Here is a 24,096-nt window from a genome sequence, read left to right as displayed (position 1 = left end):
ACCCCTGAACATATGGCCACATAATTTTTAAAACACACTCTTAATGCAACATTTCAGCACAGAGACTTCATGGTGATAAATAGACAGTAAACAAGGATTCATTTCTCTCATGTACACCATCAGACCCCCAAAATATGTATCTCAACTACTGAAGAAGTCTTCCCGAAGTTTTTGCATAGTTTCCAATGATAGAAATACTCTGAATAGGCTTAAATAAAAATTCAAAACCAATAAACGATTTGAAATTCTACACAGTCACATGAAAATGTTAAGAACTATAAGAATAGTTATGCAAATACTTTCAATAAAAAAAATTTAATATTTTGGTGCACATCTAAAAAGACCACAAAGAATCCACCAAAACAGCAAAAGATCATGAGGTCAGATAGACCATGGTTTGAGCCACTTACTGTGTAACAACCCATCTAGACCTCAATTTCCTCTTTATAGCTCATAGAGATGGATGTGCTAAGGTTTAGAAAAGTATTATACGAAAAACTCATAGCACAGTGCCTAGAACATAGTAAATGCTCAATAAATACTAAGTATTATTTCTTCACTTCCACACTTTGTGGTGCTTTTCTGGCACCTGATTTCCCCAAAACAATAGTTCCACTTTGGTAGCGATTGTGATACATTTTATTACAAACACCTCCTTATGGTGTATTTCTTTCCTCTCTACCACTAACTCATATTAATTTGCTCTGTTGCTTCTTAGTCTGTAAACTCTATTGCACTATGGCCAAAATACTTACTAAGTAAGGTAAGCTCTTCATGGCTAAGTAAGCAAATGGGGACTTCAGAGCTGCACAGACCTGACATGCTGAGAGGAGTTCAGCCTTCCTATTCCTCTACCAACTCAAAGATGTGTTAAGACGAAAAGCACAATTAAAAAATACCCACTTAAAGACATTTCAAATACAGTTGATGTGCTGCCAAGAGCAGCTCTGAATGACAGATTCACTAAGAACAAAGCATTTGTTTTACTTTTAGAATTCTATTAAATTGGAGCATTTCATTTGTATGGATTAAAGGTCTAGATGCTGATGGGAATCACATTATGGGTTCCATTTCCCTCCTCCAAACTCAGACACTCCCTCCCTTCTCCTCAGTGAGGCATATTCTGGTATCTCTCACACACACAGACACACAGACACACACACACACCACACACACATCCTCAAAGTTAGGTATATGCCTAGTAAAGCTGTTCAATGTTCCCCTGTGGAGCGGGACAAAATAAAATACTTGGGTGCACAGCCCTTGGACTCTGCAATGAGTATAGGGAGGAATTTGACTTAGCTGACTTTAATAAAGGAGGGACAGGACACAGCCCTACTCTACTTCTAAAGCTTTCCTGAAAAGTACCACCTAAACCATGTTCAGGACTCCACAGTCTCCGCTCACTAGGGCAGCTCATGCTGTTCTCCCAGATACAATTGGCATATCAAAAGAGGAACTGTGGCATATGCCTCTTGGCATATTTTTCAAAATGGTTATTGATATCAATTTACATTTTTTCTTCTCCCTTGAGTGACCTCTACTAGAGCTGCAGACATCAGGTACCTCGGCTCCGAAAGCAATGTGAAATGGGTAATTTGCAGTCACTAGGACTTGCAGCTTGTCAATCTCATTCGTATTTGCACAGACCAAAGTAATCCTCTTATTCCATTATGGACAGTCAGAAATCATTCAATTTGCAGAATTAACCATCTGAGTCTACTCTAAACTTTGTAATAGTCATGTACATATTTGGAATTACTCAAATTCCAATAGAATAAAAGGGGCTATTTTTGCATCATTGGCCTTCTCGGCCTTCCCTTCAGCAATATGCCATGACCACCCACGAGGTAAGTGCCATATGGGAACCTCAGTGTGATGCCCTTGCAAAGCAAATAAGAGTTATCTTCATCACGAAGAGTACTTTTAGCTTCAGAGAAATGCATTAATATAATTTCTATCATTTTGACCGGGACACTGGTGTCCATGATGTCAACAGCAGCACTACTATATTTACAACCTTCAAGTGAGTTGGAATGATTGCACAGAGAAGCAATCAGCAGTATTTGATCAGCTCATGTTGAGTCAAGATTCTTCGCAAGAACCCTTCCTCTTCAACTCTGCCATATCCTATTGCACTTCCATTTTAGACAAGTAACTTTTTGCTTCTGTCATGTCAGTTTTGAAGCTGGCCATTGTGAAGTGTCTTTGCTGGCTTTATGTTATGGGGCAATACTTAAAAGATGTTGCCAGATTTCCCAATTGAGCTATTTAAAAAAAAAAAAAAACAGCTGAAGGTGATCAAATTACAGAGGAAAACGTGGAAACAGAGACATACAATTGATTTAGCTCCAAAGGCGCTGACTGCAATAAGCAGAGGATTGCATTAAACTGTGATCGGATTAAGTAGGAACGACTGCGTCTATACTAAACTTTTTAATTGGATTCTCGAATCACTGTCACACGAAGTGCATGACCTTCTTTATATTCTGGCAGAGTTACCGCCTGGCCACTGGGTAAACCTCTGCAGCAGAGAGACCTAGTTTATGTTTCATTTTCAGGCTCCCATGGAGCCCAGCAGAAACAGCTGATAAGGAGGATTCCATACTGTGAGAGGCTCACAAACGAAGACATCTGCTGGGAAATTAGGCTAAGGCACCCTTGGAAATATAATAGTCTCATACTAATAAGTGGATTTGTGTTTGCTCCTTGTGGTTTTCTCCATTTGCTTTGGTGATTTCAGTAGTTCCCCAAAAGTCTTTGGTTTTACATAAACATTGCCTCTGCCTAGAAACATCTTTCTCCTCTATTTTGTAGGTCTCATCCAACATGCTATGGAGTGGATAGCAGGACAAGGGGGAGGGATGGCTTAGGCACAAAGTCTGCCATCACATTGTAATTTCAAGAAGGAAAGATTGGGGGGGGGTTGTAAACAATAGGCAAACAATAACTAAAAAGGAAGTAAAAAACTGTAATATTTTGGTAAGATGTAGCAAAGTCAACCATCCTCACAACAGGGATTACGGAATACCTTTGCACAAACCCATGACACAAGTTGCAATATAGCTAAGTCCAGACCTGCCACGACATGCATCTGAATTCGTTTCTTCCCCTCACAGGCCACAGTGATTTCCTGCTCCCCCCTCTCAGCTCCTACGCAGGTCACTGCTTCTAACACTCATTTAGCACATCTAGTTCCTGTCACACAGTGTGGTGAATGGTGTATCTGACAACAATCTCCCAAATTCCTTCTCTTACGATAGTCTCTATTGACTGTCTAGCACCATATCTTACAGAGAACAGATGCCCACTTGCAAGTGATTAACAAAATAATTCTCAATGCAATAAACTTTTATTCATCTCAAATCCAAATGACCAAATGACCAAAAATTCAAAAACTGGCAAACCCTTCTACATAAGTAAGAAAAAAAAAATATCTACTAAGTAAGCAAGTTTATGTGAGGGATTTTTAAATTCCAAGATTATAATTGATAATGATCATTCTGATATCCTGTGAGATCTTAAAGAAACAAATCATGTTATTATTTTAGCATTATGCATATTAAGAAAATGCACTTATTTTTCATCAAGTTACAATTCAGGCATGGTATATGTGATACTTAAACTAGAATACTAAATTAATTTTATCCTCAACAATTTATTCAGGATAATTATAACTGTATTGAAGTAGCGAGGAGGAATAGTACTTTAAACCTCAGAGAAATAACTTCTACAAATTGATAATACAATATCTCTGAAATAGAAAAATGTGAAAAGGATGTAAACAACGTACAAATTGCTAAGGAACAATTTTTTTTAAAGTTTAGCCCACTTGTAATAACCTATATGAATTATCAGATTTTCTTGTCATTTTTATCTTTCAAATCAACGAAGATTTTATTTTAATGACAATAAATCTCAATGAAGACAAGGTGAAATAAATTGGCGTTCTTATATACTAATGCTAAAAAGAGTAAACTATCAGTGTTTATCAAGAGTCTTAAGAATGTTCATTCCTTAAATTCAGTAATTCCACTTCTAGGAATATATCTTATGAAAATAGTCAGAGATGAGTATCAAAAGTCTATATACAAGGGTACTTAGCATAATTTCTTACATTTAATTGTAAATAAGTAAATAAAAACCAACAATAGAACCATTACTTAATTATGGCATACCCATGTGATAAAATATTATGCAGTCATTAATTTTTTTACTCTAATGATGTGAAAAATACTATTGATAGAGTGAAAACTTATCTCTTTTTAAATTAACATGTACCATATATGCCCGTATTTGCACATACATGTAGTGGGAAGCAAAAAATTAAAATGTTAACAGTGACTATCTGGAAAATAGATTAAAGATGTTCTTTATCTTCTCTTTATTCCTCTCTATACTATCTTAATTCTTTCTATAATAAACATGTATGACTTTCATAATCAAAAATATTTCGTGAAAAAGAAACTCTGAGGCAAACTTCAGGTACTCCCACCTGATATTGAAATGGTTCCCCAATTTCTCTTCCTTGTATTTCCAGGATTTCTTCTTTGTGAATAATATTAAATTATGGAAGAGACAACACCCCTAAACTTCTTTTCCCATAGGCTCAACTTCTCATGAACACCATTTATAATTTTAAAATGTCCAAATGTTCATACGCTCTCTCAGTGCCTATACATTTCACTTACTTTCTGATCTATTTTCCACCCTTCCTACCTTACAGAATTATCTGTCTCTGAAGACTTTCATGTGAACTCTATGACTCTATGTTTCCTTTGTTGGAGAATATAACTTAAATTATTACTTATAATTGAAAAAAAAGAAAGTCTTGCCATGTAGTTTCTTATAACAGTTCAGCTTCCTGTGAGTTATAGATGGCATATTTATCATTGTTTAAATAGAGTAAACCTTACTTTGGGGGCCACATTTTTTGTTCTGAAAAACTTAATTTTTTATGCTCAGAAATTCATTCTGTATCTATAGCTAGTAAAGTTTAGATGTATTTGTAAATCCTACAGATCTAAGTTCCAAATTCTATTGATATTATAGCTTTTTTTGTTTCTTATTTTCTCAAAGTTTGGCCAGGGATGGGGGCCAGTTAGGGAGGTATTGGTCTTTAAAGGTTAGATCCGAACAAATTAAATGAAAATGTGCTGCCTCTTTCACCAAAGGCATAAGTTTAAAAATGCCAATCTCCTTTTCTACAATCAAGACCACTAATTAGGCCTCTTCTAGGGGAAAAAAAAAAGGCCAAATATAAAGAAAGAAAAAAATGATACTAATATTAACGGAGTTTTCTTACTTTTAAGAATGTTCACAAATAGCAAATAAAATGCATGCATGCTATTCTGCCGCCCCCCTGCTTTCCGTGTCTTTCCATTCTTTTTCACCTCCCCATGCTCTGTGTCCATCCCCCTCACCTCACTGTCATTTTATTAAGCTGACGTTTTTCAAATGTATGTTCCCTTCAGAACTTGCCAATACCCAAGATAGATAAGCAATGGGGAACCCATCACCTAACACCTTATATTTGGTTGAGATTCTATTCTCCACAGGAATAGCTTTCTCACCCAGTTCTGACTCTTACAAAGCTTCTTCCTAAACCCTAAAAATAACCCCCTGGCATAGAGGGTGAAAAAGCACACCTCCTATTTTCAACTTCACACAAACTCCTAGAACAGAAAAAAATACTTGTAATCACAAAGAAATAATCTTCCCACAACACTGAGAAATTTGCATTCTGAACTCAAGACCAGAGGGTCCCAAAACTCCCACAGTTTGTGGTGAGACCCCACAAGGCTAAACCTCATGGCACCTTTGAAATCTCTGCCCTTTTCAACACAACACAAAGGCGCGGGCATTTCTGCAGATAATAGAAAAGTAGAACCTCAGGCTTTGAACTCTCCAGGAAAAGACACAGCAAAAATGATGGCATGATGTGATGTTTTCAAATGCACAAATCTTCATTTGTTTAACTTAAATGTTTTAAAATATGTCCTATAGCATTTATTCTTGATTAAACCTCTTCTAGACAGTTAATCATTAACGGTTTCTTTACAGTTGCTGTGCAAACAGTTCATTCATACCTATGACATATCAAATCTCACAGACGTGTTCTTTAATTGGATTCATTTATTTCTAATCTCCCTAAGCCCTTACTACTGTAATGCTTGACTAAATATACATTAAACTCTATTATTTAAATGGCTAAAATAAATTTGAGGTGTATTTTATGAATAAAAATTCACAATTCAACAAATGTTCTGCCATTATCATTATTATCATCATCATCATCATCATCATTATTATTATTATTATATGCATTGCTGTTGAGGCATTTTAAACTGCCTGGTAGATAAGTTGTGTTTAAACAACTTTAAATAGGGACACCTGGGTGGCTCAGTCAGTTGAGCAGCTGCCTCTTTGATTTCAGCTCAGGTCATGATCTCAGGGTCCCAAGTCCAGCCCCAGGAGGAGCCCTGCCAGGGGCTCCACACTCAGCAGGGAGTTTGCTTGAGGATTCTGTCTCCCTGTCCCTCTGCCCTCCCCACTTCTTGTGCATGCTCTCTCTCTGTCTCTCTCTCTTTCTCTCTCCAAATAAATAAATAAATCTCTTTTTTTTAAGATTTTATTTATTTATTTGACAGAGAGACACAGCGAGAGAGGGAACACAAGCAGAGGGAGTGGGAGAGGGAGAAGCAGGCTTCCCGCCGAGCAGGGATCCCGATGTGGAGCTGGATCCCAGGACCCTGGGATCATGACCTGAGCCGAAGGAAGACGCTTAACGACTGAGCCACCCAGGCGCCCCTAAATAAATAAATCTTAAAAAAAAAAAGCAACTTTTAACAAAGTAAGTGTTTAAACAAAGTAAGTTCTGAATTATCACTAGAGATTTTGGATTGCCCACCAAAATGCCCAAATTTTCATTGCCTTTCTATTTGGAGTCAGAGAGCTTATACAATACTACACAGACTATAAAGTTATTACTAGAGTTCATTACCAGAGATACAATAGGCAGCTGCCTGCATTTATGACTTGTAGGGCTTGAGAAGTTTCCTTGGCCCCCACAAAGGTATCTCAAGAATGGTCTCCTGGCTTATACTTAAAATCTACTATTAGATATTTATTTCTTTGGCTTTAGACAGATGGCTCAGAAAAGGTTAACAGAGTAAGTCTCATCTGTTATTTTTCATTGGTTCAGTTTAGCAGCTACTTTCTTTAGAGCAGTGGTTCTCAAACTTCATGCATCAGAAGCCCCTGAAGAGTTTATTAAAACTCAGCCTGCTAAGCCCCACCCCTTAGAGTTTCTTATTTGCAGGTCTTGGGAGGAGCCTGCAATTTGCATTTTTAACAAGCTCCTGGGGGGGATGGTGCTGATGCTGCCAGTCAGGGGACCATATTTTGAAAACTGGAGCCATTGTTATGTGGGATAAGAAAACTAAAGAAATCAGATGAAGGGGGCCCAAAGAGAAGATGGAAAACCACTGTAAAGGGAGGGGACATTCCAAAGACAAACTTCACACTTTCCCCAGGGCCCAGCCTTACTGCATATTTCACCAGCCTATTCCCATCCCGATCCCTGTTCGTGTCCTTTCAGCCTCCTCTGGGGACACTGCCTGCTCCTGCAGATCCCACAACATGGAGAGCTACAGGGCTTGGTCTTTAGGCTGCATCTCAGTTACCACTCACTCTCCAGGGATCTCATGCACTTTTGCTGGCTTTAAATCCTATACATTGATGACCCACCATCTCCAGCCAGACCTCCCCACTCCATGATACCCAGATCCAACTGCCTGCCTGACATTATCACTTAAATGAATGACAGGCATCTCAAACTAAATATGTCCACACACAACCCTTGATTGTTGCCCCTGTCTACAAATCTGCCCCTTCCCACCATTCACCCAAGCCCCTCAGGCTAAAAACTTAGATGCTGACCTTGACTCCTCATTTTTTCACAACTTCCATCTAGTCCATCTGCAAACCCTATTTGTCTATTTTCAACACATCCTGAATCTGACCCTCCATCACTACCTCCCTCTTTCAAGCCATCATCTTCCCTCACCTAGGTGATGGCAATCATTTCCTAACTGGTCCCCCTGCCTCTACCCTCCATCTTTCCCTAAGCCTATTTTCCACACCAGCCAGATGACCTTTTCATAGCTTAAATTAGTTCATGCCATGCCCTGCTCAAAAATCCAGGGACTTCCCAAAGCCTTCAAGACCCAGCATGGTCTGACCCTGCCTATTCTAGCATCAACTTCTTATGCCCTTCCCCTCCTTTTCTCTTATCCAGCTACAGTGACCTTCTCATTCATCGGCTTACTTACCTAGTTTGTTTCTACCCCAGGGCTTTTGCATTTGCTTCCCACTGCTGGGAATACTCTTCTTACGGGTCTCAGCATGACTGCCTCCCTCCCTTCATTCAGGAGTCTTCAGAGAGGCCTTCCCCAACCACTCTTTGTCCTGCTTAATTTTTTCCTTTCATTTCGTGATATTGTAGGACATATTTATTTGTTTATAAGTACTATCTGTTTCTTCCCACTAAAATTTACCCTCCACGAGGGTAGGGACATTGTCCGTGTTGGTCACGCTACAACCCTCCTACAGACCCTGGCACCCATTAGGCACTGGGGAAAGACTTGCTGAGTGAATGCAAGAACCATCCCATTTGCAGAAGGAAGGACTATACAACACTTCTTACCATCCTCTTAGTTATAGCAACAAAAATTAAGCTAATTCTAATGATAGAGATTTGTTTATAATGAAGGTCCTATTGAGTCAACAGGGAAGAGACACAAATAGAAAAGAGATGATAATGTAGCGTATCTAAATATTTTCCCCTGATTTTCAATTAGCTCTCACAATAAAATGCTACCCTGCATTTTGTTATTTCTTTAACTGCTCTAATTGGAAGAATGAAATTGACACTCACTCTGCCCTCTGCTTGTGGGCTTCATCCTTCCACCATTCTTGAGCTGGAACCCTGCAGGGTTCCATTACCCAAATCCAGCACAACAAATGCTTCACTTTGCCAGGACTGTAGTAAGATTTCAACAGCTAATAGAAATGCTATGACTTTCAACAGTCTTAGTCTCTGAACGCCTTATAAAATTTAAAATGCAAAACCTTGTGTTGCATTTGGTTCATTTCAAAAAAAAAAAAAGCTGCTCTTTTCCTGTCATACATTTGGACACCAATATCAATTAATGGGAGTGTTGAAAGAAGTAAATCTCATGGGTTCTTACCTTCAGCCACCAGAACACATTATAATCATCCCAAGTGCAGAGAGTAAAATGAATGACCAAGGAGCAGCAACAAGCTGTAAACCCCTAAAAATGCTCAGAACCAGGGATTCTATTTTTGTAATGGTTTTCAGTAGGAGGAGGCAAGAGACAGCACGTTCTCAGATTGCATTACCAGAGAGTGTTGCTATTCTCAGAGAGATGTAAAAAGTGGCAAGGGACTTGGGTTTAAAAGTACAAACAGAGAGAGAATCCCACCTTAATGGGTACCATTATGACATCCAGTTCAATATAATGAGGCTATTTCCATGGTCTGGCCAGCAGCCCATATTAACACGGCTTTACTGATGTGGATACAACAAATTCTGTTTGAACAAGAAATCCCCAGGAAAAAGAGAGAGAGAGAGAGAGAGAGAGAGAGAGAGAGAGATCCTTTCACAGTCTCATTTAACAATCAATCAAAGGGGAAAATACCCTTCCAGTAAAGACAGCAATGCCCATTTGAATCCTGGTAAAATATTAGATGTTCCAAATAAAATAGTGTTCTGTGGGGATGGATCGCTGTTCTGTGAGAATGTCATAACTGTTGATGCCTAAACTGGCGAAGGGGAGGTGGGGTCGGGCCCAGGGATTAAGCACATTGCGTGGCAGCTGACTAGGTACTGAGTACGCCAAAACTTCTGTGAAGCTATTAGGTCACTTTGTGGAGACCCCGTATTGAACTCTTTTAGTAAACTATCCATAGACTTTTGCAAAATCTCTTCAAAGTGTCCTATTACTTCCCAAGTATTAGGTGGAATCATATGAAATTGCCAATATTGGACTGCTTCAATGTACATAAATGGCAATTACATACAGTTCACCCTAGTACAACGTTACCAACTTAAAGATAGCATGTCAAAGAAGAAATCAGGTGGGCCCTGGAGTCCCGTCCCTGGGTTGGCATGTCCACTCAATAGCTGTGTTGTGTTGGCTAAGTTACTTGGCTTCTCTGAGCCTCTGGAACAAAGTAGCAGCCCCTCAAATGTAAGTCCTTCTTATTCCCTGACCTTTCTAAGTATGGCAACAAACAGCACCTTCCCACCCTCCCTCACTTGCACCTGACAATCACAGTCTTTCCAGGGCAGGGCAGCCAGGGAATGACCTCTTACAAAAGAAAAGTTAAAAGTATTACAAAGACCTAAAAATCATTAGAAACTTTTTTTAATGTAATAAATCTGCAAAGACTATTTTGACTCTCATGTGATTCTTCATTTTAAAACTCACTAAGATTCCTAATCCTATTAGAAGTCAACCCCACAAAACACCGAAATACTCCATTCAAAGCAGAACAAAAAGCAGCTCAAAATCATTCCAACAGGATAAAAATCAACTTGGCACACACAACTGCTCTCTCTGGCTGACATAATGAGATACACAGGACCCACCATGGGCAACAGTGTTTTTGTCAGAGTTAAGATGGACTCCTTACCTTGCAGCCCATCCTGATCTCCCTCACACACACATATGCACAGCCCTCCCCGGGGGCTCAGCTGCTCTCCCTGCTCCACTCCCTCCCCGCCATCTAACCAAGGGGAGTCTGACCATACCCGCAAGCTTATTCCCCAGGTGACCTTAAGAGTGCCAAGGCACTTTGGGCTTTCTTCTAATTGTGGATGGAAGCGCTTCCCTCCAGGAAGGAATCTGTCATCAGCAAGCCTATAGGGAAATCACACTGGGATAGAGCTTGTACTTGTGCTTATTTCTTTTTCCAGCAGGTACTGTCTCATTCATTTTGATATCCCCAGAACTTGGCACAGTGCCTGACACATAATAGGTGCTCAAGAAAACATTTATGAATGCTTAAAGGCCTACTAGTCCTAATCATCTGAAGTAGGATCTAACAATCCATTCCAGATGGATCAGCATGATTGGTGATTTCTCATTCTTGGGCAACACTCTGCCTTCCTAAGACTCATGCTTTCCCTCCTCCAGCCCAAAGACTCACAGACATTTATTTTGTGTTTATTGGCAAGCCAAAAATTATTTTATTTAATTTCACTGAAATAACCACCCTAATAATTCACATTTACTCAATGTTACTTTGTGTAGGGCACAGGGCCAAGAACCTCACACATTTCCTGATTTAATGTTCACAATAAAATAGATATTACTGAAATAGATATTACTACTACCCACATTTTACAGGTTAAAAAAAATAACAAGGTAAGCAATTTGCTCACAGTCACAGAGATAGCCAATAGCAGCACTGGAATTCGAATAGGCAGTAGACCCATAACCCAAGCTCTTAACTAATATGCTATGTTGCATAATAAAGTAGTGATATCTCATTTCATAATATGTTTTGCAAGTATCTTATAATGCATTCGTATGGTTATCAGGGTTGAAACATCTAACTAAAGAGCCTAGGGGTTAGACTGCATCATATTCTAATAGCATTATGCTTATGATGTCAAACACAGCACTGGGGAGGCCTTCTGGCTGGCCCTGCAAATCTGGAACCAAAGAATCAGGTTCTTTGCACCTCCCTCTCCTCCAGTCTGCTGATGTTCATTGTCCTAATGTATACCTCACGTTGCTTTCTACAAATAATTTTTAAAATACAACCATTATACATGTGGCAATACTGTGTATTCATTTCACTAAGATTCTACATTCCATTCAGAATACTGACATCCTTTCCAACTTTAAAAACTGTGTCCTTGGGGTGCCTGGGTGGTTCAGTCAGTTAAGCGTCTGCCTTCAGCTCAGATCATGATCTCAGGGTCCTGGGATCAAGCCCCATGTTGGGCTCCCTGGAGAAGTCTGCTTGTCCCTCTCTCCCTGCCTCCACTCGTGTTGTCTCTCTCAAATAAATAAATATTTTTTAAAAACTGTGTTCTAGGTCTAAATGCTATATACCAGATGCTAATATATATAAATATATATTATATATATGTTACTAAGGCTGGGTGAACATGTTCAAGATATATACCAGGACTAATCTGAGAAAGGTAAGAGGCTTAGAGAAAATAATCACCAAACCTGATGAAGCATGTTCAGTTCCAACAAAAAAGTTCAGGGTAAAAAGGTGAGAGAAGGAAAGAAAACCAGGTCAGATAAGAACAACGAGACAGGCACTGAATCTAATTTGAAGAGCAATACTAATTGTGCTATAATGTTCATGGAAAAAAGACCAGTGAGACAAATGTACATATGCATATGTCACCATTCCATCTCAAAAGACCCTACCTCTGCTTCCACCCCTACATTCTACTCCTTCCCTAATAGCTCCACCATTCAAGCTTCTCTGAATTTTTGCTCTCAACAAATAGCGCAAGTGTGCCATATCATTTCAAACTGTGCTAATCTGAGTTCTTAAATATTTAAATGGAACTCTTCTACTTTTCAAACTAAATTGTAAACTACTCAAGAGACGTCAAGACCTCTGCTTCATGTATTCGTGCAATAAATCATTGCACTCTGTCATACTCTCTGAAGCACTTGATTTAGCCATACCCAGTCCATACAGAGTAAAGGGAAATATACAAAGGGTTCCACTGGACACCATCAAAAATGTCAGTACTGCATGTTTTATTCACTTCAAATTATAATTACTGACATTGGTAAAGTTGACAAAACATTGGCTCCAACTAAATTAACTTGAGAAATGTGATAAAAACTTGGTTTCCTAGATCCCTCTTTTTCCCTGCAAAGCACCATGTAATGCACCTTCCACTTTGCCTGGGACAAATAAGGTGCTCAATAGTTATTGGCTTCCTTCCCTCCAAGCACAAAACTCAGCTCCCTATAGAGTACACAATGACAGCAATGAAAAACAGGGTGAGCTTAACCAAAGTAGAGAAACCACCACCCACAAAGAGCACAATACTTGGAGATGTGTGTGTTGAGGAACTGGGGAGGGGGAGGAAGATAAACACTTAAATTTGTGAATTTGAAGATTTAGCAATTCAAGTTAAAAAGAGAACTACTCCTCTCTTTTCAAACTATTTCAGCTGACATCACATAACTGGCAAGAGCTGATAACAATAGTTATTTTGAGCACCTGTTTTCTGCCAGATTCTGTGCTATATATACATTATTTCATTTAATCCTCCTCAATCCTTAAAAGGTGGGTAAAAATATCCCCATTGCACAGATGGGGAAACAGGCTCAAAGAAGTAGAGCTGTGCTCAAAGTCTCATAGCTATAACGCAGTAAAGCATATTCAAACCAGATCCATCTGACACCAAAGCCCATGCCTTTCCCTTGCAGGTTGCTTCAAATGATACTGTGGGTTTTTATAAAGACAAAATCACAATCCAACTGCGATATAACCTCCCAGAATAAAAGTCACAGATGGTAAACAGATGGCCCAGACTCAGCCAGACCCTAAACGTTGTCAATGCCCTATAAAAGTAAGTTCTCTTCTCATCCCCCTTAGCCCTGCCATCACCATGGACCACCTTTCTCACCCCAGCCAGCTCCCTAGACCTCAGAATGCCTGAGGCAGGGGAAAGGAAGTGGCCAAGTTACCCCTTCAGATAAGACAGAATGAAATTCCTCTACTGATAAGCACTCAAGCATTTCCAGGTTTCATCTAAACTCCAGTCAATCCTTTTTGCTGGACTACTTAGGCATAGACACCAGCACTTCAACCCAGATGAATTTTCTATCACTACCTGCTCGCCTGGAAAGATGCCACAAGCCATTGTGGCATGAGAACAGACAACAGACTGGAAAGCACTGGATACGTGGAAACAAGTAGCAGCCTTTTACTAAATCATCAAGATATGCATAATCCACCCCCCCCCAACACACACACACATACACACACCTTGAATCAAACATAACAGTGCTCACAACACAAATAGTGAAGTCAAATAGATGAAGTCAAAAGATGAGAACATACTTTTCCGGAGTTCAAGTAAAGCTTCATTTGAATTTGTCCATTCACAATAACATGTATATCCCTGCCTTCAGGAAGGTATGGTTTTTGAGCATTCAAAAATGATCATGTTTTTCCATGATAAGATGCAAAGATCAGAACCCTTTCTGTCCTAACAGCCAGAGAACAGTGGTCAGGCTGGTCATTTAGCACATACCAAGTGGCCTCCACATAGGATCCTTTTAAAGAAGAGGTCCTGTGACTCAATGCCCTCCAGGTCAGGGCCACAACAAAGAAAGGAATGGAGGCCAGAAAGGACTGGGGAGAGCGAAGAAGCCCAGGAGCAGCATTGCCAAAGGGCCAAGGATGACTCACCTGCTCAGAGTGTGCTGGGAGGCTCCCCATCCCTAGCCTCCCTCCACCAACAGGATCCCCAGGGGACAACCTCTCCTGCCATTATCCCTCAAAAGCAGAACACCATCTAAGAAATACCCCATTGCCATGGGAGGTAATTTGTGCCTCGTCTGATGAAAAGGATGATTTAGCTTGCCAATCCACTGACATTTGTTTTAACACATTTAACAAAAACATAAAATATTAAATCTGGTTGCAGAAATGAAATAATTAGGAATAGCAATAATGTATCTATGTAAACTAAAGGCAAGCAACTCAGTGAGAAACTGAAATGTTTGCAAGGCCACATTTTTTTTCTTACAAAATGAAAATGTCCTTAGTGAGACTTATGGGGGGAAAAAGATATATTCTTAATTGAATGTTATTGAGAAGATAGCATTGCTAAATTTAAACCACTAAATTGTCAATATCTGTACATATTTGTGAAGCAGCAACACAGAAACAGCTTTTTAATTTTCCATCATGAGATCAGATGAAAGTCTCTCCAGAAGTTGGGTGGGCTGAACACCACAGGCCTCACCCATTTAAATCCATCCCTCTCTCCCAGACATTTTCTCCCCTGCAACCACGCCTGACTACCACCTCCATGTAGAGAAACTTGGCATACAGTAGGAGTCAACACTCAAGCTTTAATCCTGGCTTCCCCGCTTACTCTTTTTTTTTTTTTAAGATTTTATTTATTTATTTGACAGAGAGAGAGACAGTGAGAGCAGGAACACAAGCAGGGGCAGGGGGAGAGGGAGAAGCTTCCTGCTGAGCAGGGAGCCCGATGCTGGGCTCAATCCCAGGACCCTGGGATCATGACCTGAGCCGAAGGCAGATGCTTAACAACTGAGACACCCAGGCGCCCCTCCCCGCTTACTCTTACTCAGCATATCTGATGTCAGTTTCCTCACCTAGAAAATCCCTGCCCTAACCCTCATACAGAGCTGTCAAAGGAGCTATGTAATGAATGTGACAGCACTTTGAAAGAAATATTCAGCTTTTGTAATGATGCTGCAATCAACATTTGTAATAATAATACAAAATTTTAACATAAATGATGAATTCAAAACTAAATACAGCTCATTTTGATTAAAAAATTACAATAAGTAAAAAGGATATGAAGGATAACATTATTTAAGTGAGTACTGGTGGTATGAACTATAACACAGACTAAATGTCCCAGCTTTCTTTTAATAAAGTGTTTTAGTAGTTATAAAATCACTATTAATTACTATTAATAGTTTTAGTTGTTATAAATTACCATTCATAGAAATGTGTCTTCAATTCATTTTTATAATCATTCAGTTACTTAAAAGATCATTTGAAAAGGACAACTGGGGCTTTGATGTTCAATATTATTATGATAAAGATTAAACACAATTAAGGTTCAAATCTAATTTATGGGTATACATTAGTGCATGATTATTATTTTTAATGATCAAAAAATTAATTCTATGCAATGAGTGCTCCACAGATCCAAGGCATGAGAATACATTTTGCTATGGCTTGCTAAGTCAAAAGGCACTTCATTTGACATTATTTATAATATTAAAAATGGTTTTGCTAGCCAGAAAAATAAGATCTATTTCTATAATTATGTATATTATTGGTCAAGTTTTTAAAAACCATTTTCTAAAATTTCCTGGTAGTAATAACAATAATATCACTGGGGCTTTAAATTAATAAAAAATAATTTTTAATTTAAATGCCCAAATTAACTCAGCACTATTAATACAGTTGAAAGAGCAAACTAACATGAACATATTTTAACATTTGCTGCTTTGTGATAAGAATCCATAAGGCTTTACATTCACAGAATATGTTAACACTTAAAGACCCTTTTTTAAATGTGGGAACTATAGCGGTTTTATAAAAAGAAAAGCAAAAATATTGGACCTGCAATAATTACAATATAGAGACCTTTTCTTTTTTTTCTTTTACATGAATGAAGTATGTCTCCTTTGGCATTTTGCCCAAACTTTTCTACAAATGCAAAGGGTTATTTAGTAGATAGTGTTGCATAGACCACTAATGTAAATTGTCTATTTGTTCTGCTTTTTGAAACACTGAAATAGAAATTTTAGCATAGAAAATTCCTTTTATGTGTTCAGTGAATCACTCTAAAACAGTATGTGAGATTTTCCACTAAAACAATGTTCTATCCTAAACTTAGGATATAAGCAGAGAAGCCTTTTTTACGAACAAAAATGGTTGAAAATATTAAATCTGTCTGATTCCAAAGTTACCAAAATCACTCTCAAAATCTTTACTTTCCAGAAAGAAAATGCCAGAATTTTATTAACTTAACAATTCTTACGAGAAGTCTAATTTAAAATACACTAGCTTTCACAACTATGTTCCACAGAAGTCCCCTCACAAAATATCATCTATCAATCAATCTACTGAGGTCATATATCAGTGAGTACTTGATGAATGTCAGTGACAGATTGTTTTTAATGGTATCAGTAAACTAGATCTCATGTATGTTTTTGCAACCTTCTACACACAGTAATTTTGAACCTTTAAATGTGCCATCATAAATGGTACAGTGGCTATGTAGGAGAATGTTATTTAGGATGAAGAATCATGATGTCTGTAGCTTACTTTGAAATAATTCAGTGGAGAAAAATGCACATACAAATAGACAGACATATAGGTAGAAATGGAGATAAAACAAAATGGCTTATATTATGGATGATGTGTGTATGGGTATTCATTGTACTAGTCTTTCAACTTTTCTGTATGTTTGAAAAATTATTGTTCTTAAATATTTTAAAATGGGATTTTTATACTTCATTGGTTTATCCTTAAAAGTAGATTTTAAAAGTTTTATTTTTATAACATATGAAGTTTAAAAACATAAAAATAATCAAGACTCTTCTTCATTTTTCTAGAAATTACTTTTCGTAGTTTATTGGGTGTTCCACATTTTCAATTTTCTTCACATTGAGCACTAATGTTTTCCATCTGAACTGGCAATGAATAATTAACACTACTAATTAAACAAACTCAAGGAAATATGAATTCAGGAAAACTACTCAGTTTTCATACAGAATTCCTTGTACTCTCCATACTTGTCTGGACTTTCCCCAATATTCACTGTTACTAGACACTATCTCCATTCATCTATCCTCCTGGAAATAATCAGGGAGTGTGGCCTGTCATACTTAACACTTATTTCAAAGCCTGTGGGCACTCAAGACCTATAAGAATGATTTTTTTTAAGGTGGAACATAAAGCTAACAGGATATGTGTGTCTTATAGAAAATCATGAACTGGTCTGTCTTTTGGTTTGAAAGGAGTTTTTTGTTTTGTTTTTGTTTCTGAGTTTTAATGAAGAGCTGTATAAGCTTTAGAGACCCTCAAGCACCCTGAGAAAAACTAAGAGAATTTTTAAAATTTAATCATAATGTCCCCTCCCTCTCCCCTCTAGATTTTCAGAAAACCAACATTTTGTGTGATGGTCATACAAAGGCAGTTACCCCCTGCCTCTAAAATTCCTATATTCGCAGTTGCAGCTCCTTATTAGAACAAGATTACTGAATATTTCTATTCATCATCACTTTTGTCAGATAATAATGATGGGTATTTCTAGGCATATTTTAACTTCAACAATAAATTGGCCAACAGGAAATTTGAAAAATGAGTTTCTTATGAATGTAGCTTCCATCAATATGTCACACCTTCATTTAACCAATGCTTATTTAAAATTCTCTCTACTTTCATGATATGACAATCCCTTCAAAATGTATGCTATTAACATGTCTAAATTGGGAAAACATCTGATCTGTCAAATTATTTGGGGGGCTTGTTGTTTTAAGTACATTGTTTGAGGTGGCATATTTGGAAAGAATTCACTTATCACTCTCAGGCTTCATAGAGAACTAGCCTTGAAAACAAATGTATGTGGTAGTTCACTGCTACCATAGAGAATCAATAGCCATCTATTTAATTTGCTAAGACAATGTAAATTAGTAACTTCCAGCCAGATGTGTGATATACACATCAAACAAACTGCAACCTGTTCATTATGAAAATCCTGTCAACACACACAGAGCCACTTGATGACATTTCATCTTCCACATTTGCAGCTATAAAAATTGTCCTAAGAATTTTTATACAAAGAATTGGAGTTGAGACTCATAAAAGGGTAATCAATTTCAGCTTTTCATCTTGTGTGCTTCTGTGTGTTTATTTCTATTTTCATTCGGAGGTAGAAAACATTTAGAAAAATATGAGCCATGCTATTTTTCCTTCTGTAAATCATTTATCCTCATTACATCTTTTTAATCTGATGTAGAGTTGGTAGCCTAATCCTGCAGCTCTGGAGAAGTGTGTGAAGTGAAGAATGACAGAGTTAACAGAAGAAAGGAAGTACACTTATCCACTGGAAAACAAAACAGAATATTTCAAAATGACTCCAAACATAAATTAAGCTTACCCATTGGGAGGTCTAACTTGCATTCTGATCATTTATATGGGTCTGTGTGACTACATACCCTGCTGTTTGATAAAAAATGATTACTAACCACAGGCACCCACCAGAGAACAGAGTGTATGTATAATGCTTGTGATGTCTCAGACATACAAAGCACCTTCTTAAAGAATGTCCGTTTCCTTTCCATGGTAAGCAGACATAATTTTTCACTCCTTAATACTTCTGCTTCACAGAGTGGCTTATTTTATGAGTTATGTTTTGCCATTTTCTCTTAAGTTTATTTTAATAATATAAAAATATTATTTCATAAAATAGATGGTTTTGTTTCATCATACCCAAAATATTGGTATGTTTGCTGCTCTGTATTAAAACCCACAGCTTTCTTGCTATTACAAAAACCTAACAGTATTTATTTTAGTACCATTCATTAAATGAAAGGAATAAAAAGATTCTTCTTAATAACCAGCTATTATTCTTGAATACTGAATCCTCATTTACACCAAATTCATTTCCCAAGTCTATTGAATTAAATTATCTTATTAAACAGGACACAGAGTAAATAGTCTATTGCCAAGCACAATATTTTCAAGTACTACATTTTTAACTCAGCAATTTAAAACAACGTGGAATGAATCTAGTCCTCATGGCCTGTAGTATAGTCTGATTCCAAATAGTACCCCTTAACCAACTCCTAATGTGAAAATAGCATTTCTACTAAGTGCCGGGTGTGTCAATGCTTCCAAAGTAAACTCCTGAGGTCCCCTGAAATCACAAAAATTTCAGTGACTACCAAAAAAACCCGGCAACTGTGCACACAAAAGGGCTCTTCATAAAGGCTTCCAACCTGAGCAATTCGACTTCACAAACATTATACAGAAGGTGCTTTCTTCACCAGCCACACACCATACCACGTGATCAGCCTGCAGGGCCACACCGCCGACCAGACACGATTATTGTTTCTAGAAAGAATAAGGCTCAAATGCCGCCACCGCGTCTGTCCAGCCATTTGTGCCCGTAGGTGGCACCGCGAGGCCAGCTCTTCACCTCGTGATGCGGTCACACAACGCGCGGGGCCTGGGCACCGGCCAAGATTGCAGCATTAGCTCGGGTCCCTTTGCTTCCTGGAGGTTAAACTCAGACCCTCCTGGTCACTTAAACCCCCTTTGTGGTTCAGCGTAAGAATCACTCTCTCAGAACTCTTAACTTTGATTGGAGACTCTGGTTAATATTAAGAACTTCAAACCCAGATTTGAAAAAGTGAAACAGATGTCCTGTTTGTTAACCATAAATGGCTCCGTACGTCGGATGCTTTCCTCTCTCTCTCTTTTCTTTCTGCCGTATTAAGTTTTATTTAATGCAGAGTTCGCTTAAAAGGTTAAAAGAGAGAGAGAGCAGAAAGCAAATATAGACTGTGGATGGGAAAACTCCCAAGTCTTTCCCTAGAATATAACGAAGGAAGCTTCTTCATAAAGATGAAAGTGCTCAAGCTGCCATCTCCCAGCACAGCCTGCAGTCGGGGTCAGAACCTGCGTCCCAGTGGACCCCAGCCTCCTCTAACCCGCAGTGCCCACCACCCGCACCCTCCTGGAGACCAGGGTTGCCTGGAGTGGGCGAAGGGTTCCAGATTTGCACTCACGTGAGGACATAGTTGACGCTGACGATACAGTGTGGCCTGGACGAGCGGCTGTTGTGGACGATGGTCGCATAGCTCTGTACCCATACCCAGCCGCCGTGCTTCGCCAGGAACCTGTAGTACTTGGTGGTCACCTGCCCCTTCACGAGCACTGATGGAGAGACAGGAGGCAGCTGGGGGTGAAGGAGCCCGCTCAAACGCAAACCCTGGCGGTGGGAGTGCAGGTCCCTACAGGCTCTGACAACTGCGCCAGGCAGGAGGGAGAGACAACCCGTGCATTCCCAAAGGAATCGACTGTCCTGTTACTTTGCATTGAGTCCTCCAGTCCCTTGCGATTGGCAAAGCGGTGGAGGGCGCTTAAAATAGGGGAATTTCCCCATTCAACTTTCTAACTAAGGAAGGTAGTGTCTGGGCAGCTGAACTCCGAGGCTCATGGTCCCTGTTCCCGGAGATTAAGTTCAAAGCAAAGCTCTATCAAAAGCCGAAGCAGGTCAGTGCACGTGAGCCAAGTGGCCTAGCCCCAGTTTTTATTCACGTCTTCAGTGAGGTTTGCAGAGGGCAAGGAGAGGGAAGCAGAAAACCCCTCCTGGGGGAATTTACCCAGAAACTCAGAAACTCGTCCCGCGGATATTAGAGGAACAAGGTGGGGCTCAGCGTTGGAGCGGCCGCTCGCTGGCAAGGGCCTTGCACCACCACCCCCCCCCCCCCCGCTACCAGGGCTTCCACCCATCCGCTTACTGTGGACTTAAATCACGCCCTCTCCCCTCCCCGGGACGCGCTGGGGTTAGTCCGGTGCCGGGAAGAGTGGCGCCTTACGCAGGTGGTGGGCGCAGCGCAGGTGGAAGGTGTCGCAGCCGTGCACGTGGTGGTACAGGGTCTTCTCAATTAGGTCCTGAGGTTCGTACCCCGTCAGCTCCGCTACTCTGCGGAGAGCAATCCTCGCGGCATGAACTCAGGGTGCCGGGATGCCCCCCACCCCCCAGACAGCCTTCTCAGACCTGGGTGCCCGCCCCCACTTCGCAGAGCCCGGTGAGTCGCCTCATCTGCAAAATGGGCTCCGAAGGTCAAGGAAGAGCTCTCAGACACTAAGCAGGGCCGCCCTCCCGCTCGGGTGATTCTTTCCCGCCTGAGCCACCCACCTGGAGTCCAGGAAGATGAGCTTCATGTCCAGGCTGGCGCGGAACATGAACATGTTGCTGTGCAGCTTGATCTCCGTGACGGCGCTGGGAGGCAGCGAGTGTCCCACGGCTACCAGGCCCACGTTCTGGTAGCAGCCATCGAAGGGGGACATGTCCAGGCTGTACTGGCGGATCTTCAGGTAGCCGCTGCAGTGAATGACCTGTAGGGGGGGGGATACTCAGCCACAGCCAGGAAACATCCCCAAAAAGGTGGGTAAGGGATTGAAACATTTTGAGACTCCCCCGGGGCCACAAAGGCCGTGTGGGCCACGCCCCGCACTGAGGTGTCCAAAGTTATTGGTGTTCCAGCGTTTCAAGGGAATGACTGTCCTGCCGCAGGGAACTCACCTGGGAGCTTGTAAAAATACAGAGGCTTGGCAACACCTGCCAACCCTAACTCCTCAAAATCGGGAAGTGGGGCCCTGGAACCTGCCTTCTAATCGTGTTTCCTCTCATTAAACAAGAGAACCATGGATTCGACCTAAAGCTCTGGTTCTTAACCCCTCTGGGGGTCGGAATCTGACGCTGTGAGTAAACTCCAGGATCCGCCAAAATGACTGACCATTTCAGACGCTTTACACACCCCCAAGGCCCATTATGAGCCCCAGATTAAGAGTCCCAGCGGCCGGGCAGTAACCGGACACAGTGAAACTAAGTCTTTAAACTTAGTAGTCCCCAAGTGTTCACAAAGTTCAACAACTCTCGAGGTGCTCCCGGGCAGACAGCGCTGTGGCGCGTGCAGGGGGATGCCCTCCGGGGCAGTCAGGGACGCCGAAATGTCCCTCCCACGCCGCCAGGTCCTCTTGTCCTGCCCTTTTCCGCTACACGCGGCTGGGATGGTCCCTCTCAGCCACGTACCTTGTAGCCACCACAGGTGAGGCCCGCGTTCCTCTTGGCCAAGACGCACTTCATCCTCAGGAAGAAGGAGCGCTCGATCTCATACTCTGGGAGAGAGGAGCAGAGGGAGGGGCAGGTCGTGAGCCGGTGAGACGGGTGGGGCGGCGACCCAGTGTCTGCCCCTGCAGTGGCTAATTGGGGAAAAGCAATAAGCGAGGGGAGATGGGCCCAAGTGTCGCCGGTCTGCACTGCTTACCCTGGACGAAGTGAGAGTGGTAGGGCTGATGGGCCGTGAGCACAGCGGTCATCTCGTCGTGGTCCGCTGGGTGGATGTATTCATAAATGCTGTTCCCAGTCAGCTCTACCTGTAAAGAGGGGGGTATCACCTTCTCCGAGGTGGTGGAATGCCCCGGCAGGGCTAGAAGATTGGATCAGGGAGTCTACAGGACTGTGAGGACAGGAGCCAGAACTTTAGAGTCAGCCCTGAGTTTTAATTCCCGTTCTGCTGCCGGCTACCTATTGCAGTCTATCTAAGCCTCAGCTCCCTCATCTATGAAAGGAAATAATGATAATATAATAATAGTAATTAGAGTAGCAGTACAGCAGTGCCCTGACAATGTTCAGGTGAACACATCAGACATTAGTAAGTAAACAACACCCATGGTGTTGGACTTATGGGAGGGACTCTAAAAGGCAGCAGGATAAGGGGTAAGGATAAGGGAAGTAGAGGAAAAGGGAGATGCAGACCTGCCAGCTGAGATGTTTCCAGTCCCAGAAATGCACATTTAAGAGCTGTGGGAAAGCAGCCCCACCCTTACTGAGGGCCTCCAGCTCTCAGTGTAAACATGGAAGGCTGGAGGTGTGGACCACTCACCTACCTGAGAAAGACCCAGGTGGACTGAGGCTGTCTCCGAGATGTACATGATCTTCCCATCTGGGGCTACCACAAAGATGAAGCCATCCAAGGTCTAGGGAGATAGAAACAGAGTTGAATGGAGACGACCCCCCCCGCCCGGGGCCATGGGGAGAAACTGGGGTTGGGGGCAGAAGTTAGAGATGTTCAGTCAGGAAGAGTGGACAGAGGGGATAGAGAGAGGCTGATAGGAAATAGGGCGTAGAAAACTTGCCACAAGAGTCCCTCTCTTGTTCATTCCAAATATGTAAGCATCTGGGACATGCAGCACACTGGGAGATGCCCAGAGGAAGTAGCTGGCAAGGCTACTGCCCTCCGAGACTCGGGATTCACCAAAATGGACAATACAGACATATCTATAGCATACACACACACAAATACAGGGGTTCTTGGGGTGATGGTCACTGAAAGAACGAAAGGTTTCCTGTTTCAGTCTTGGAGGACTCCATAGTGGCAGCATCCTATAATGGAAAGAGTACCAGCAGGGCTGGGAAATGGGCACTGAACCATATGGAAGGGCTGGTAGCCTGAAAAGTTTGTAGACAGAAGGCAGCTGCTCAATAGCTCCAGAAAGAATCTGGGA

At 40.9% G+C, this 24,096-nt stretch overlaps 1 protein-coding gene across 1 annotated transcript in view; it reads right to left on the bottom strand.

Moving 5' to 3' along the window:
• SIM1 (SIM bHLH transcription factor 1) overlaps positions 1 to 24,096 on the bottom strand; it is a 63,018-nt gene that overhangs the window by 26,337 nt on the left and 12,585 nt on the right. Inside the window, exons 3-8 of the mRNA XM_021693503.1 lie at positions 23,479 to 23,568; positions 22,857 to 22,965; positions 22,622 to 22,707; positions 21,725 to 21,924; positions 21,402 to 21,508; positions 20,589 to 20,736 (exon numbers count right to left, since the gene is read on the bottom strand). Of these exons, the coding sequence (XP_021549178.1) occupies positions 20,589 to 20,736; positions 21,402 to 21,508; positions 21,725 to 21,924; positions 22,622 to 22,707; positions 22,857 to 22,965; positions 23,479 to 23,568 (740 nt within the window). The remainder of the gene's footprint in view (positions 1 to 20,588; positions 20,737 to 21,401; positions 21,509 to 21,724; positions 21,925 to 22,621; positions 22,708 to 22,856; positions 22,966 to 23,478; positions 23,569 to 24,096) is intronic.

The sequence above is a fragment of the Neomonachus schauinslandi genome, chromosome 8 (assembly GCF_002201575.2).
Source record: "Neomonachus schauinslandi chromosome 8, ASM220157v2, whole genome shotgun sequence".
NCBI classification, from domain to species: Eukaryota; Metazoa; Chordata; class Mammalia; order Carnivora; family Phocidae; genus Neomonachus; species Neomonachus schauinslandi.
Note: the sequence above shows the minus strand (reverse complement) of the source record. Positions and strands in the feature narration are given on the sequence as shown.